Source organism: Zootoca vivipara, chromosome 10 (genome assembly GCF_963506605.1).
Source record: "Zootoca vivipara chromosome 10, rZooViv1.1, whole genome shotgun sequence".
Classification (NCBI taxonomy): domain Eukaryota; kingdom Metazoa; phylum Chordata; class Lepidosauria; order Squamata; family Lacertidae; genus Zootoca; species Zootoca vivipara.
The window spans coordinates 39,222,396-39,239,510 of NC_083285.1; the positions used below are offsets into that span (position 1 = coordinate 39,222,396).

The 17,115-nt window shown below is 41.1% G+C and overlaps 1 protein-coding gene across 1 annotated transcript in view; it reads right to left on the reverse strand.

Moving 5' to 3' along the window:
• The window catches only part of NUP205 (nucleoporin 205), a 41,418-nt gene that overhangs the window by 6,347 nt on the left and 17,956 nt on the right, over window positions 1-17,115 (reverse strand). Inside the window, exons 16-37 of the mRNA XM_035128261.2 lie at window positions 16,717-16,816; window positions 16,208-16,345; window positions 15,739-15,928; window positions 14,810-14,930; window positions 14,214-14,295; window positions 13,550-13,714; window positions 12,238-12,362; window positions 11,824-11,938; window positions 10,721-10,870; window positions 9,838-9,912; window positions 8,612-8,769; window positions 7,997-8,077; window positions 6,948-7,139; window positions 6,168-6,435; window positions 5,852-5,950; window positions 4,685-4,833; window positions 3,366-3,557; window positions 2,140-2,261; window positions 982-1,120; window positions 674-800; window positions 337-413; window positions 55-183 (exon numbers count right to left, since the gene is read on the reverse strand). Of these exons, the coding sequence (XP_034984152.1) occupies window positions 55-183; window positions 337-413; window positions 674-800; window positions 982-1,120; window positions 2,140-2,261; window positions 3,366-3,557; window positions 4,685-4,833; window positions 5,852-5,950; window positions 6,168-6,435; window positions 6,948-7,139; window positions 7,997-8,077; window positions 8,612-8,769; window positions 9,838-9,912; window positions 10,721-10,870; window positions 11,824-11,938; window positions 12,238-12,362; window positions 13,550-13,714; window positions 14,214-14,295; window positions 14,810-14,930; window positions 15,739-15,928; window positions 16,208-16,345; window positions 16,717-16,816 (2,994 nt within the window). The remainder of the gene's footprint in view (window positions 1-54; window positions 184-336; window positions 414-673; window positions 801-981; window positions 1,121-2,139; window positions 2,262-3,365; window positions 3,558-4,684; window positions 4,834-5,851; window positions 5,951-6,167; window positions 6,436-6,947; window positions 7,140-7,996; window positions 8,078-8,611; window positions 8,770-9,837; window positions 9,913-10,720; window positions 10,871-11,823; window positions 11,939-12,237; window positions 12,363-13,549; window positions 13,715-14,213; window positions 14,296-14,809; window positions 14,931-15,738; window positions 15,929-16,207; window positions 16,346-16,716; window positions 16,817-17,115) is intronic.

A 17,115-nucleotide genomic window follows, 5' to 3' on the forward strand; every position in this document is an offset into this window, starting at 1 on the left:
ATTTTACCATTGTGAAAAAGGGCCTTTTAGTTGTATTACTCAGCTGAGGCTCACCTGTTGCATGGCCAGTTCAATTTCATCTCTCTTGTTCACTTTGTCTCCCTCTGCTTGATCATCTTGCAACTTGAACTGACGCAATCTATCACCACCACCAAACCTTGTTAGGAGGCCCAAGCACTGGCGCTGAAAATCAAAGGAATGTAGAGAAACTGATGACTGTTTCCGCCTGCCAGGTATAGCTGCTTGTTATCTATTGATGACTGTCATGCCAGGGAGGAGGAAGTTCAATTCAAACCATTAACACGAAACAGTTGCTGTGATCATAAAATTGCGTACCTGAAATCGGCCAATATGTCCTTGCAGTTCAATCTGCATCCCTTCAGTAACATCAAGGTCAAAATCACCTAATGCACCTAATGAAATAAAATACAATAGGGGCTAAATACTTATTTTTATTCTTCTTCTGGTTAGAATGCATAATCAAATAAGCGACACATAAACATTAGCCCAATAGTTTTTGTGAACTTTCCACGTCTATTCAGTTCTATGAAAGTCAAAAGTTTGCACACACTTTTACGAAGATAAGTTAGTTCGGTGAAAGAGATATTGCTTCTTTGTATCTAACAAAGTTTATGATTAGAATGACTATAAACTGGCTGCCAAAGCTACCCACCAGGCAGAGCAGCTTTGCTGATTATCCCAGTCAGCAAGGCCAGTTCTTGCAACGACCCCACACTGACTTCTTGACACCGCAAGATTGCTTGGATAGTATCTGAATGTGATATCAGGAACTGCAAAACCTATAACAAAACAAGAAAGTATATGCAGAAATAAAATCAAAATACAATTAAGAACTTCAGGACAACGTATCAGTAGAGGAGGCTTGGGAATAACAAAACAAAAAACAAGCAGTCTGCTGTGGTAAGGAGTAACAGTAATGAATAGCCAACACCACTAGGAATTTCTTGCATTTTCCATTACCTGTCCTGCAGCTTGTGCATGTTCTGCCATACTAGATGTGAGGATGACCTGGCACAGCCGGAGAGCTGGCAGAAGAATCTGGCGATAGCGTTCTACAGGAGCAGGAATAAAGACGGGAGTTTCTCGCATTCCAAATATTCTGAAGAAAGGAGATATTAAGAAATGAGAAAGTAACTACCTGGTAGATTTTTTAAAAAATATCACAGCAACTCATCACAACACAATGTTATGAAAGTTGGGCACTGCCCCCACTCTCTGTTGAGTGGTAGCAAAAGTCCAATGGGTTTCAGGAGCTCCCCAGGGTTTGTGCTCCTTTGAAGAATCAAAGACATGGAGGAGACTGACATAGCTTTAAGAAATATAATTTATTCACATATTTATACCCTCAGTCTGCATGGAGGGAGTCCAGATCTTATTGCACGGTCATCTCAAGAGAGGCTTGTTCCTATCAACAGTGCAGCACTGGGGTCAAAGGCTGCAGGGCTACTTTTAGTGAAATAATTTTGTACCACATCTCCAGCAAACACGCACTATTACTAATACTGTATACTTATGCCTTCTTTCTTCTTCTTCTTGAAAGAAGGCCATAAAGAAGGCTGATCGCCGAAGAATTGATGCTTTTGAATTATGGTGCTGGAAGAGACTCTTGAGAGTCCCATGGACTGCTAGAAGATCAAACCTATCCATTCTTAAGGAAATCAGCCCTGAGTGCTCCCTGGAAGGACAGATCGTGAAGCTGAGGCTCCAATACTTTGGCCACCTCATGAGAAGAGAAGAATCCTTGGAAAAGACCCTGATGTTGGGAAAGATTGAGGGCACTAGGTGAAGGGGATGACAGAGGACAAGATGGTTGGACAGTGTTCTTGAAGCTACGAACATGAGTCTGACCAAACTGCGGGAGGCAGTGCAAGACAGGAGTGCCTGGCGTGCTATGGTCCATGGGGTCACGAAGAGTCGGACACGACTAAACGACTAAACAACATACTTATGCCGGTTTGGATAGGATCATTCCTGACACAGCAGCATGAATTCAATGAAGGCATATAAATGTTAATCGCTGTAAAACACAGAGTGGGGCCTCAACATTGAGAGATTTTGTTCTCGGGATGTGTTCACAACTTGGGACATAACTCTGAGGAGAAGTTGTATGACACTTACCCCTGCTGATCTGTTTCCGGTCGCATGTCATATACCTGACACTGGGCAAGCTTCACAATCACTCCAGATCTACGTAACTCTAGTGCTCCCTGCTGTATTTTGGCCACTTTGGTCAGGAATGCCTGAAACATATTGTAAAAAATAAAGAAAATTAATTTTAAAAAGAACATAGGACATATATATATAATGTGGCGACTAAATGCTTTTCTGTCAGCAACCTTAAAACATACCTTCAAGGTAAAACACAAACACTGAATTATATTAGTTTATTTAAACCAGCCAATGGGCATGATTTAAAATACACTTACTTAGAATTCTAGGATCTAAAAGCAACTTGGACTAACACATGGCATTGCACTAATCTAATAAATTCCTGAGAGGTTTTTTTCTATGAACTGATCCCCCATAACATGTCCATAAACTGCATTTGAAATGCTTCTCAGCCTTGCCATGCAGAACTGGGTGGGGGTGGAAGAGCTGCAGGTCAAGAAATGTAATTCTAAAGCATCTGCCACCTGTGGAATTAGGCTTTCAGATTTTGGATACTGGCTAATTGCTGAGGAGCAGAAAGGGAAACCTTGCCTGATCCAGTACAGCAGAGCAGATCCAGAACTTGCTATGTACAGAAGTGGAGAAAAGACTAGGATGGAAGTAGGAATCCTAGCCCAGCAACCTGTCAAACCTTCCTTTCTTCAAAGAACTTTCCTCCAAGTGGAGAGGAAAGCATTTTGTGTTTTGTACCAGTAAGCTATAAGAAGTATGAGGATAAGACATCTCTATCTAGTTAATATTTGTAATAGGAACCCTGATGTGACACAACACTTATTAAGCCAGGTTATGCATGAGGTCCATGTACCCGCACACAGTTTATTTTGCTCTTGCCCTGGTCCCTCCTGCCATACAAATAGAGAAACAAGCCAGGAAGCTACAACTAAGCATAGCTTTCCATTATGCACAAACTGGGAACAGTGGCTCCCAAATATGCCATGATATGAAACCATGTTTTAAAGTTGCCTTACAAACCTCGGCATGTTTAGATGCCATACACCACAATTCCCAGTTTGTATGTAACAGGAAGCTTTGGTTAACTATGGTTTCCTTGCTTGTTTCTTTACTTGCACAAAAGGGCTGCATGGAGATTCATGATGCTCATGCATATCTTGGATCATTAATCCAGGATTTGGCTGTGTGGACCCCAGGTCACTGAACAGTTATTAATATCTTACCATTTTTGACTCATAGGTGTACAGTGCTTTAAGTAGAGGAGGCTGGGGTGTAAGTAAGCTTTGCAGCTTGAGGTCATCATCTGCTAGGCTATCTACAAGCACTTTTAGATAGCCACTGTTGGAGAGATACAACAACCATTGCTGCTGTTTATCTACAGAGATGATGCGATCAAGTAAGGCTAGTGCTAGCATCTGAAAAACAAAAATGAAAGATTAAATTCCTCAAGAAAGGATACAAAAATGATCTAATCTCTGCTACAAGTTATTTAAAAACTGTGTATTTCTGACCTAAATAGCCTACTATGTTGAAACAATGGGAATGTACAATATCTGCAGACTAGCTAAGATGATGCCGGCTCCTAATACTAAATGTTTTACATTTGCAAGCATGTCAACAAATATTGTACTATAGGAAGTTATTAGTCTACAGTTGCAGCTGCACATCTTGCTAGAATGCAAGATGAGAGAAAAAATTATGTCCCAGTTTCAGAGGTGCTCTATGCCTATGGGGCTTGCTGCTGTGCTAGTTCCAAGAAATCTCCACATAAGCGAAAACTAGTGAAATTTTCTTCTTTTCAAATGACATTATTTTAAAAGTTCTGGTAGTAAATAAAATTTGGGAATGGGCCACTAATCTGCAGATTTAAGAAATTACTAGGAAAACATGCATTTAACCTACCCCCACTCTAGATCACTGACTGCTGTGACATCAAGAGTTGGGTAGACATTTTCAAGGGGGGTGGCAAATGTAGGTGCTATTTTTAGTGGCAAAAACCTTTTTTATAATGTCCAGTTTGGTTGGTCGTGATTATGTGCATGCTATTCATCATTAACCGTGTTTTTTCACAAACTGGCGAATTACATTTAAACTATACGGACTGCTTTAAAAAGGAAGAACAGAACAAGAGTAAACACTGGGCATTCTTTCCCAACCTTCATAGTTTACATTATGTTCGCTCTTCATTATCTACTACCTCTTTTGCTACAGAACCAGCTTTAAGTACAGATGCAGTCATTTTTTCCAGATGTAAAAACTGAACGATGTAACAAGGAAAGCAGGCTAACAGCTGCATTACTCAGGCACAGGTAATAAATCTTTACCACATTCCACCTGTATTATTACTTGAAAATAATTGTCAAAAGCAAGTATGTAAGATACAAAAGACTTACTGAACATCTTTTTTAAAAAATCCTAAACTGACAAGTAATTCTTTAATAAATATTTGAATGTTCCAAAATTAAAACATCAGTGTGTTTCTCCCCAAATTGTGACCTGAACCTGTTTAAAATTAAAATACAAAATATCTTATTTTATTTACCCGTCCAATTTCATGACCATCACATGCATCTCGGCAGACCACCTCCATTAGGGCAGAACCATAGCTTTCAATAATTGCCATGTTTTCTCTCTGCAATTTACTGTAAGCATCTTCAGGTGCTGTTAAACGCTCCCACGTGGTCTTCTTGGCTATCAAAAGGAAGAAAAGGACAAAATGAAAGGGCAAACGATGTACCAGAGCATGCAAACAACTTCATATGCCTTTATAGGGAAGGGAAGAGAGGAGTATTTTAGTTGGAATGTTCAAATGAGAAAATAGATCCCTCAGCAAAAAATGTTACTTTGTAACAAAATACGAACAAAAAAGCTGCTTCGGCTCCGGGGCTTGCGCAGCACTTCTCCGAACCCCGGAATCTGTCCTTGCTGTCGGCGGTGGGGGGAGAGGAACGAAGGAAGAGAAAGGGCAGCTTTCTCTTCCTTCGTTCCTCTCTCCCCCTCCCCCCCCGCCAGAGCCGGCATCTGACGGGGATTCGGAAGCCCTGTCAAATGCCACTCTTCTCCCCCCTTCTTCCCGCGCTAGTTCCCCTTTGTGTTCCGTTGGTCTCTGCCGGTTGCCTCTCACTGCTCGCGGCAACCGGCAGAGACCAGCGGAACACAAAGGGGAACCAGCTGCAGCGTGGAAAGAAGGCAAAGGAAGATCAGCTGACAGGCGCTGACAGCTCATCTTCCTTTGCCTTCTTTCCACGCTACAGCTGGTTCCCCTTTCGCTAGAGGAATACCCTGTAGGTTTTGTGATCGGAGGTTTTTATGGCCACGCTTCGCAAGACGAAGCGGCGGCCATAGAAAACCTTGTCTTGCGAGGCAACCTCCGATCACAAAACCCATTCATCTAGCGAAAAATTCGTCTACCAGGGCATTTGTCTAGCGAGGCACCACTGAATTCACGCTTTTGGGTCACTGCAGTCTATGAACATAGAAATCAAAGGCTGGATTAGGGGCACGAAATAAAACTGACCAGTCAGCTTCATACATATATGGGACTGGGAAATAATGGCTTTGGGAAGCCTGAAAAAAAACAACCCAGAAATAGAGTTATTATTGCTGATGGAGAATGGGGGGAAGTATATAACTCTGGTCATATAAAGAGATCCAATATAGATGCAAATGCGGCACATGTTCTTTTTTTCATCACCATTTTGTATTCTACCTGCTTCTAGGGTGTCTGGTTCATCTGGCCTCTGAGCAATCTGCAAGTAGTAAAGCAGTGCTCCATACAGATGTGTTCTCACTCGCTGGAAGCCACCACCTGCCCAGACAGAAAGAAAAAGGGCATTTATACTGTGGAAAAAGACAGCACACATAAACCATTCTTCTGTTGCTATCCACCTCAAGACTCAACTGATTTACAGAATGCTGGCTTTTTTAATGCACATGCCAATCTGTTTCCATAGAATCTGGGGAGCACATCAATGAACTGCTTCAAAGATTATGGAAACTATTTTAAAGTGGTCATTACAAATTACCTGTTTTCAGAATGAAATCCAGAATCTTTTTCAATATGATATGTAGAGAAGAGTCTCCGATAGAGGCGAATCCCACCATGCCTTCAGAACCAGGTGGTGTTGTGAAAGAGCCATCCAGCATCAAGACAAACTGCGAGTGCCCAGGCAAAGGGACGGCAAATGGCTCCTTTTGCTCTGTTCGCACACATTGACTTAAGTGGGCAGTCAGTGTGAACACGGCTGCTGCCACAACAGGCATTAACTCCTGAGCAGCATCGTCATTCAGGATCTTATGGGAACAAAAGAAAGGGTTGCTATTTTGGTATATGCTCGTGACACACGTCTGCATAATTTCTACAGCCATCTCTAATACAAATTACTATAAGCAGAATGTTCAATTTTAAATAGCAGTGAGACAAATGCAGAAGCTGTGTGTGGTAAAGAAACACTGATCTCCTTGCTAGACCCCACCCCCAACTCTCTACTTTGACTGGATCCAAAAGGTACAGCTATGACAATCCAGAAACATTCAAAAGCCCATATCAAGCCTCCCAAAACTCCCTTGAGAAAGTACTGTATTAAAAAGTCTGCAAAGTGTTTTTGGGAAGCAACACAGTAACGAAAGCTAAATAAGTGGCATAGCTGATTCAGAACACATAGATTTTGTTAGGGGAAATTGCTGGTAAATATGAATGGATTGGAAACCATTATATATATATATATATATCTTTCATTAAAAAAACCCTCAAAATGGACATCCAAATTGGCCGTCACCACACCATGTCATTTCAACGGGCTTACCTTGTCATGCAAATCTTGTAAGAGATCACGGATAATAAGCTGCCTATCTTCAGGTTGTATAAGGTCCTGTGGGCAGGCAGTTAATATGATTTCCACCAACTGCCTCCAGGACTCCAGAGCATGCCGCTTAGCATAGAGACACTGAAGGAGCTTGTTCCGTTCCACAACATACTGGAGAATTGTGTTGATTTCCTGGACGGTCAAGGAAAGGGTTAGCTAATAGACCAAAAAAAGGCTCTATTTTTAAACAAAGTTGCAAAGGACGTACCTAAAAAGTAGCTTCTGAGAAAGTGAATTTATATTATATCCTTGGCCTATAATCAAGCAGGGCGTGTGCACACATGTTTGCGTTCTCCTCAGTTGCCCAAGGAAGACTGCCTTTCAAACCCTAAGACTGCCTTTCAAACTCAGCCAAGTTTCAAAAGCAGCTTGAGGATTTTGCCAGGGAGCTGCTTAAAAAAAGGGGGGGATGCCATCAGAGGAATGTGGGTTGTCTCCCCATTGAGATTCTCTTTAAACAGCAACTCAAAATGCTTTTGAGAGTTTAAGCTGATAAGGGGAAAAATGGAGAAGATGCTGGATGTCTATGCACCCCTTCTGGGCAGCAGAATTCTCAGTCTCAGTTTTCCTTAGAAGTGATGCTCACAGTCACTGGGTGGCCTTAGGTAAGACAAGAAATGCCAGCACTACCTACATCCAAGCCCTGCTGAGACAATAATTGAAGTATTGCAAAGTAATTTTCTGAAAGCATTTATAAAATGAAAAGAGCTATATAAATGAATGACAGATATCGGGCTCTTCAAAAAAAACAATTACGTAGTAAAATAATCCATGCAGCTGTTTTTCAAGAAATGGCCACAACTGTGGTTGAGCACAAGCTATGCATGCCAAAAAAAGTCCTGGGTTTCATCCCCAGCATCTCCATGTAGGGCCCCTGCTTGAACTCACGTCAGTGTCAACAACGCTGAGATAAATGGACCAATAAATGGATTCTATATATGGCAACTTCCCATGTTTCAATCAAGCTTACACATTTTAAGTGGTCTTACCTCCATGAGCAAAGGTCTCTGCCCAAGGGCTGCCAATCCTTGTAGGGCATTAACTTCAGCAATCAGAACTTTGTGGAGATGCTAGAATTGAAGAAAGGAAAGTGCTGTCTTTTGTTAATCTATTATGTGTAAAATTTGGAGACAATTGTGAACATGAAAACACTGCTAATTCCCTTTACGATTCACTTCACTCATTTCACATTTAGGTCCACAATTTCATTTCCACCCCAGTTCAACTTAAATGAAACAGGCCAAGGAAAGTACAACAATGTTCAACTTGAAATGTCAGCTTTCCTTTTAAGACATTGAATATAAGGCACTATGTTTTGTAAAGAAGCTGGCACAACAGAGGTATGAACCTTAAGATAACCATATCACTATTAGGTATTTAAGTAAAAACCTATAAAAATAAATAAAACCTTAACTTTCACATGGAAGAACATGTTTGAGAGGCTACTAATGTAAATGACATACTGAAGTCAGTGGGAGAATTAAGGTTTTATCTAAAAATCTTCCACGGAAATAAAAAAATGTTTGAATATACATAATGTTTGCTGCACTGCACCCTTAAACTAACTGTGAAGCCAGGTTCAGAGGTTTCCAAAAATTGCTCACCTTGACATTGCAGATAACTGGTCCACGTGCACTTCTGTTCTCGCAGTTGGCAATGACCTGCTCAATTTGAGCACGGTCAAAAAAATCCAGCTGCAAAGGTTCTGGGATCTCTTGACTGAAGTCAATTGAGTCTAGGATGCTCAAGATCTTCCTGCGTACTAAGGAAGGAATAAATCTATTCAGTAATGGAAGAATCAGAGTTTAACTGAATTCTGAAGACAAAAGTTAAAGCAGCTGTAATGGAAAGAGCTTTCTGATTATAATTAAATTTTGTTCCTAATGGTTTCCTTAAATTCTATATACAAGAAGGGAAACATTTAAACCTGAAATGTCAGATGTAGGCACAAATATCTACTTACAGTAGGGTGGGGAAACCTTTTGGCCTGGAGGGCCAGATATTTCATTCCACCCTCAACTTCTGGGCCAAATGACATCAAGTGACGGACAGGGGGATGGTCCTGCCCACCTCTCAGTGTTGGCCTAACAGTGATGGGGAGAGCTAGTGAACAAGCAGGGCTGAACTTCCCACACAAAAGCTGATGTATGGTGAATTCAATCCTGCTTTCTGCAAGGTTGGAGCGCACAAGTGCCCCATAGGAGATGTCTTCTGTGCACCTGAACCAAGCAGAATTGAACTCCCCATGCACCAGTTGATATAGAGGAAGTTCAATCTTGCTTTCTTCTGTCACATTTCTACTTGCTCCACACTTTACATATGGCAGGTAGGCACGGTTTGGAGAAAACAGCCTGGTGGGCCAAATGGGGAGACTTGACGGGCCAAATCTAGCCTGTGAGACAGAGGTTCCCTACCTTTGACATATAGTCAGATCCTGGACTTGTACAACCCTATCTGACCAAGATATTGTCATGCAAACAGCAATTTGAGTGCACTAGTGTTTGTTGAGGTCCCCACCCCTCCGGCCAGGAGCTCTGTCACACTGATCATATAAAGGGTTATTTGAGGAGTACAAAAAGACCCCAGGAGGTGCAATAAACAGCCCAACAGACTACAAATTAGTATACAGATTTCTAGCTCATGGCTGCTGTACATGAAACAATTGTGTTTTAGATTGCTGACACAACATTTAAGCAATAGTTTAAAATTAATTCACCTGGCTCATAGCCACCCATTTCTCAACATAAGCAAAAGCAAAGACAGGACACAGACTGCACAGGTTCTAATCCAGAGTAGAAGGACTGAGTAAACCAGCCTCAACGAGACTTACCTTTGGCAGCAGTATCAAAATGAAGAAACCCACTAACAGACCGGCTTTCATCTTCTGTGCCTCCTTCACCATCAGCTAAGAGGATTGAAATTTTGAAAAAGTTTACTTAAGAAATTGCCTTGCCCCATGCGGACCTAATTGATCACTTTGATCTATGGATCTTGCACTTTTACAAGTGTCACATGTTCTCCATATGAGGCATTAGTGTGATCTCCATTAGTGTGGCAGCACCTGTGGCTTGGACCTCCCTGCTTATTGACATTAAGCAGTCACCCTCACTATATTGCGTTAAGATTGCTGCTGAAAACTTTCTGCTTCAGCAAGCATATTGAGACATTATTTAGTTACCAATATTTTTTGTTAAAGTTTTCTTAATTTTATCTTTGCTTTCAATTATGATAGTTTAATACATATTTGTTTTAAATCGGTTTATGGATTTTAGCCGTGTTTCATTTAAAATTTTATTTGTATACTCGTTGGAGAGCTTTTCCCAAATGAATGAAAGCAAAGGTGCACAAATTCAAACTTAGCAAAGGACTTTTAAAAATTAAAAATGCTGCTTTCTAGGGAAATTCCAGCCTAATAAATGCATTAAGATATTGTAAGGTTACAATGACTTCATTGTGTGTGTGGCATTATGCCTCAAGTGCTTTAAAATATATAGAGTGCACTATAAATGCTTAGTACGGCCCACAGCAGGGCTGCTAATTTATGTGGTCTGAAACCTTGGCTTATATTTACATCCAAAGTTAGCCACTATAAAGTGTAAGGAAAGCATTATATCATTCGGCTATGAAAGTGGAAAGTAATTCAAAAATGGAAAGGAGCCCTTTAGATATGAGCAGTCTTTGATTCTTAGAGCAGCCTTCCATGCTCCACTTACCTAAGTAGGATTTGACAGGCATGTCATCCAGAAGGAGGTGCAGGAGTCTCTGTGTGTGAGAACGCTGGCGGTTCAGTGAAGTAACACGCAATTCTATAGAGGCTGTCTTCATTAGCCAGGACATCTGGTTCAATGCTGGAATCTCATGCTCTGAAAGTCAAGACAGGGCAAGAATGGGAGCAATACAGACACTTCAGAAGAGCCTACCATTGCTGGTTGGACTCATGTTATATTTGTTACATATCAGCTGCTTGGAAATGTAAGCAAATGGGGCATTGTTCTCTGTGGGGGAAGTTGTTTATGTAAAGCAGCTTTCCACCACACAATGTAATTAGCAGCAAAGCCCTGAAAAAGAGGAGCCGCTTTTGAAATGTATGTTCTCTTGGCCCTCCAACTGCAGTTGCATGGACATTAATCACCTTATCAGAAAAAATAATGTACACAGAGTGGCTCTAAGAAGGAAAAATGACTTCTCTCTCCCTGCCAGGAAAAGAATGTGCAAATCTTGCTAAGACGAGACTTTCCAAATTCTGTTAAAAAGGCAAAAAAAGAAGAAGTGATTCTTCCAAGCAATGAATGAGAATTGAAAAAATAATGTAAGATCACTGGTGTCTCCTCAAGTTGTATTCAATACTATAGGAGATCCAGAATGCCTCATTCTTCAATACTTTTAAAAGGGCCTTGAAGATATTCTTTATCATGGACTTCAGTGATTAGTTGTAGACTGAGAGACATAAATGGTGTTGTAATTTGTTTTTTTTTCTATCCAATGCTGAGCTATTTGTTGTTTTTACTAGTTTTATGAAGTAGATGTTACAAATATTCTCATTGCTACTTTTCGTGTATATTTTGCAAGCCACTTGTAAATAATGTTTCTTAAATGCAGATTCAGGTAGGTAGCCGTGTTGGTCTGATGCAGTCGAAAGAAAAAATTCACAAATTCTCCAGTATCTGAAGAAGTGTGCACACACACGAAAGTTTATACCCAAAACAAACTCAGTTGGTCTCTAAGGCGCTACCGGACAATTTTTTAATTTCTTAAATGCAGGTTATAAATAACTTGCTAAAAATAAAATTATGGGACTGTACTTGAAAAGTCTTACCTTTGACAGAAAATGGTAAATGCTGCAACTGAGAGAACAAAAAATCCTGGCTGGTCCTCAAATATCTCATTGTCGGGCCTGAAGTGTCTGAGCAGGCACACAACTGATAGATCACCTGTTTGAACAAGAAGGAAATCCAGATATTAGTTTCCTTTAATATTAGCCAAAATATATCTAATTAAGTATTGTATTTGAACTCAGATCTACTCATCCAATCCTATACACTTTTACCTGGAAGTAAATCCCATTCAATTCAATGAGACATACTTCTGAGTAGAACTGCAATGTTAAATGGTTTTTTAAAAACCGAAACTAGTAAACTGCAAAAATCAATTCCCTCCAAATTGAAAGCTCATTGGATTTATTCAGAGCACCCCATTTTAGCTTTCCTAAAACAGGAAATATCATGTATACCTGGTAACACAATTCTGCTAGATGAGGAGATTGTTGAACCGCTGTGGGACCAGACCTTGTTTCGGTACCATTCTCCAGTATGGTCAAAATGGCATGTAGGCAAGTTCTAGGGCAGCCCAATACACCTTGAAGATACAACATTCATATTTAGGGGGAAAACTGTACATGATGTATAGAAACGAAACATCACCCTGTTTTAAAGATTTACTTCACAAAAAAAGCAAATTTTTTACTCTAATTTAACAATGAATTTTTTCAAAACTGGACTATGGCAAGGATCCAATTATTCATTCATTTTGTCAAATTTATATATACTTTCTACAGCACACTAATGTTAATACCGCTTACTAATTTGAAAAGATAATTAACAAACAGAACAGCAAGTAGATTGGGGTGGGCAGCCCTCTGCCTGTGGGCCAATCCTGGCCCTCCAGGGGGTCCAGTTTGGCCCTCCAAGGGGTCCATTTTCCCCAAGCCATGCCCATTCATGTCAGCTGATGGCCGGGAGAGTGGGGTTTGCTGCATGCCTGTTCCCACCCCCAAAGCAGCAGGATTTAATGCCCCACACATCAGCTGATGAGCAGGGCTATGTCCCCAGTCTGATTCCTCTTGCTTCTTGCCGGGTTTGGCAAGGGCTCTGGCTTTTGCAAGACTTTTCACTTGCAGCTGGCCGGCATGAAACATGTGGTCATGGCTGCAATCACTCTCAGTAAAGTTTCAGCTAAAATGGGATGAAGAGAGATGCATTAACGCTCTTCTGAAAAGTGTAGTTCCTGGCTTCTTCCTCATGTAGGAGGGCAGCAGCAGTGGAGCAGGGAAAAGAATCTTCTCTTCCACCCCACTACTCCGCAAAGAAGCATGAGAGCTCCAATATGGAAAGGAGGGAAAGCCTTTGCAAGCCTCCTCCAACCCCTCCCCTTTTAAGGTCAGGGCAAAAGGAATTTTCACAAATGGGTGGCCCTGCCCACTTGTCAAATTTGGCACAATAAGGACCTGGGCTCATGGAGCCAGCAAGTTTACCCACCCTTGACATAGACCAGGCTTCCTCAAACTCGGCCATCCAAATGTTTTTGGCCTACAACTCCCATGATCCCTAGCTAGCAGGACCAGTGGTCAGGGATGGTGGGCATTATAGTCTCAAAACATCTGGAGGGCTGAGTTTGAGGAAGCCTGACGTAGATCATTTTGTTATATCTACTGAGCATGAAACTTCTGCCCATTCTGGGCAAAAATGAATTCCTTCTACTACTGAGCTGATTCTTTCCAACACATGAACAGCAGCTCCCTCACCCTGCCCTCTTCAGCCATGTACCTGGGTCTTGCAAGTTTGTGTTGCTCACAGGCTTCTTGAATTCATAACCCAGAAGATACAAGGCAAGATTTGGTGGGCTGCACTCCAAAGAGGTGATGAGAAGGTTCAGGATGTTAATCCTTGTTTCATGGTAAATTGGGGCCTGCTTCCTTTCAGCTTCAAGTTCTGGGAACCAAAAATACACATCAGTGATACAAATTCATGAAGTGCTCAAGTCTAATATCCAATAGCTTTTAATGGAAACATACATGATTTGCAATAATGTACAATATTTTTGTTACAACAGGGTAAATAGTCACTTGCCTAATCACTTGTGTTGACCTATCCAGGCAGGGAAGTGTACATTTCCAAGTGTCAACATGCCTCAAAGAATTATCAGCTGTATAAATTGCCAGTCCATCCACATGTAAGTATTTTGTGGAGCAGTGACTTTTATAGAATTGCTTTTAAAACTAGCTTGCAAATGAGTGCTCTGCCTTTTGCCCAAAATGTTATAAAAATAAGAAAAAGGGCACATGATTCTGAACTCAATTATAGGCCAAAAATATATTAATAAAATGGTTTTCAGTTCTGCAAATAGTCACATTCTGAGGATCCTTGATAATGCATTCTCAGTTATCCAGCAGCTTATTTTTATGTACAAAAAAATGGACTACTTTCATACCTTCGTCAGAATTAATGATTTCTTCAGCAGCTTCATTGTCCAAACATTCCACAAACCCAGCCATTAGTTTCTGGCTGGTATTCTGGATTTGCAACCAAAGAATGGAAATGAGAAGAGAGTGAGGTATTATACGATGACAGATTGATTTAGGACCTCCCCTGCCTATCTTGAAGCCCAGACAGAACAATATGGGGAGAAACAGTCTTTCAGGAAACCGGGTCCTGAGACTTTAGGATTTAATACATCAAAACTAACACCGTGAATGGACCTTGTGTTGAACAGGTAGCCAATGCAGATCTTTTGAGTTATATGGTCCTGTGCAGACCATAAAACAGTATAACTCAAAAGAGCTGCTGACTCCTCCTCCCAGAAATCAGTTGTAGGGAGACTTGGGAAATGATCCGAAGTTACATGAAGCAGCCCTCTTGCTAAAGTTAAGTGAGATTTGATTGCTGACTAGATGGGAAGGTCCTGAGACCCATACAAATGTAAAACAACTCTGACCTGGTTAGAAACCATTCTAACAGTAAAGCCATGTGCTGGCTACATCATTCTTCCCTTCCCATGCATAAAAAAACAAATGTAACAACAGTTACCTGGTCTTGTGTGAAGTCTCCAATCAATTTGACCTGAATATTAGAATTACAAGAAATGCAACACAGGATCTTGGAACTCTCAAAAGCCAGTTCAGGATTGGTATTGCCATGATAAAGATACCTTGAAAATTACAAGAACATAGGAGCTGTCAATTCCAACCAGAAATGCCAGAGAAAAGAGGGAAAGGGAGCCTTAATAATGGTTCCATGCTGGAAGCTGCCCAGAGTGGCTGGGGTGGGGTACAAATAATAAAATTATTATTATTCATAAAAATTAGTATTAAGGCTAAACGTATGTATGCAGAAACAGGTGAAGGGAGGTGAGGGCAGCAGCATTGTTCACTGTGACAGAGATGGCAGGACGCAGCAGCAAGGTCAAGCTCTGGGTTGCCATCAGTGCTGTGCACACCTGTGGGCTGTCATTGTCAGCCCTGCCACTGCTTTGCCCTGTCCCATCGATGCAAACGCAGCACCACTGCCACCAGCAAGGTGATGCTACTGCTCTCCCCACCCCACCCCTGATGTAGCATGTAGCTACATCAGACATGTATAGATGATACTAAATCATATACACAAATAGCTCTCATTTGTTCCGAGTGCCAGCCGTTTATAACCAACACACAGACACACACACACACACACACACACACACGCACACACACAGAAGGAGGGCATCAGCAGACATAGGGGAAACCCCAAAGGTTTTCAGACATATGCAACTGCTCAGAACAGATTCGTAATTTGGACCCGATCCTTAAAATCAGGTCAGTACAGAGACATTATTTGATTTCTTTGAAGTGAGCTGAGTAGTGATAATCTGTGTAAGGAGCAGAGCAAGCTGTAGGAACCTCTCAACAGGCACACAATGGTCTCACATTATGCCAGTCTCTCTAGAACCACATCTGTCTTTCTAAATGCATTGGTTCTACCTGGCAATATTCACCACGTGGTCTGCCTTTTTAGTCCGAGGGTTGATTCCTTGCAGCAGCTGTTCCAGTGATGTAACAATCAGGGAGAGGTGACTTTCCCTTAACAAGTCCATGAAAAGGTTCTCTTTCTGTAGGGTCAGATTAAGCAGCCCAAGGCAATACTGTACAGCTTTCTCTAAGTGCTTCTTTCCTATGGAAGGAAAGGAAAGAAAGACAATCCCACTTCCATGCCTAGAACGCTTATGAGGGAAACAAATAATGCTGCAGTCAATCTACATATGTGCATTAATAGAGCCATAATAAGTCACAGTTTGTATTAAAAGACCCCACTCAAGAATGGCCAATTTTTATTCAACAGCTTTCCTTTGCAGTGGATCTACATGATGAAGAATTCAGTTCACTGGCTATACAGTAAGTAGCATCAAAATATTTTTTTAAGTTGAATTTTTAATTTATTTTTGCTACATACCAGGGAAAGGAGCGTAGGTATCTAGTTGTTTAACCCCTTCTTCCAGCAAGCTAAGGCACAGTTCCAACATTGGTGACTCATTCAACAGATGATACATCAGGTTAAATCCAGGTGGTTTATAAGCTATAATTTCTTCTCCTAAAAATTAAAAGCACAATTCAGTAATATCAGCATTACAGTTTGTAAAAAAAAAAAATTCATTGCTTTTTTCGAAGCAAATCTAAACACAGTCACCACCCCTTCTTCTCCTATACCAGCTTCAAAACAATTGCAAAATCCAGCTGCTTTTGACACTGTAGTACTTTCTTCTCTGAATTTATAACTTTATTTGCTCATTCTGTCTGCCTGTTAGACTACAGTCAATTCCTCCTTGCTAGCTTTGCCCAGAATTATTATTCTGAGTCTGAAGGACCAGTCTAAAAGCCAGCAGGAGAACTGGTCACCATTTTGCTTTCTTCCCCAAACAAGATACAAAAACGGAGCTAAAGACAAACCAGGAAAGAGCATACCTTGTAACTCCACATATTGGTCCACAAAATCTTCAAGCTGAGGTTCGTAATCTCTCAGCAGTTTGTAAAAAACCTCTAGAACTGCTTCCGCTACTTCCCACTGTCAAGAAAACCACACACAAAATATTATTTTAAAAGTGGACATCTCAAACCTCAGCTTCCCCTTTTAGTATGATAAAAAGATGCCTTACGCAGAATCAGGCTATTAGTCCAAGTAGCTCAGTACATCTATGTTATCTGGCAGTGGCTCTCCATGCAGTCAGACAGAAGCCTTTCCCAGCCGCTCTTGGAGATGGCCAGGAATTGTACCTGACTCTACCAGTGAGCTACAACCCTTCTGAAGTATCGCTAATCTTCTAATTCTGAGCATCATGTTATGGCAGTGGAATACATGGAACC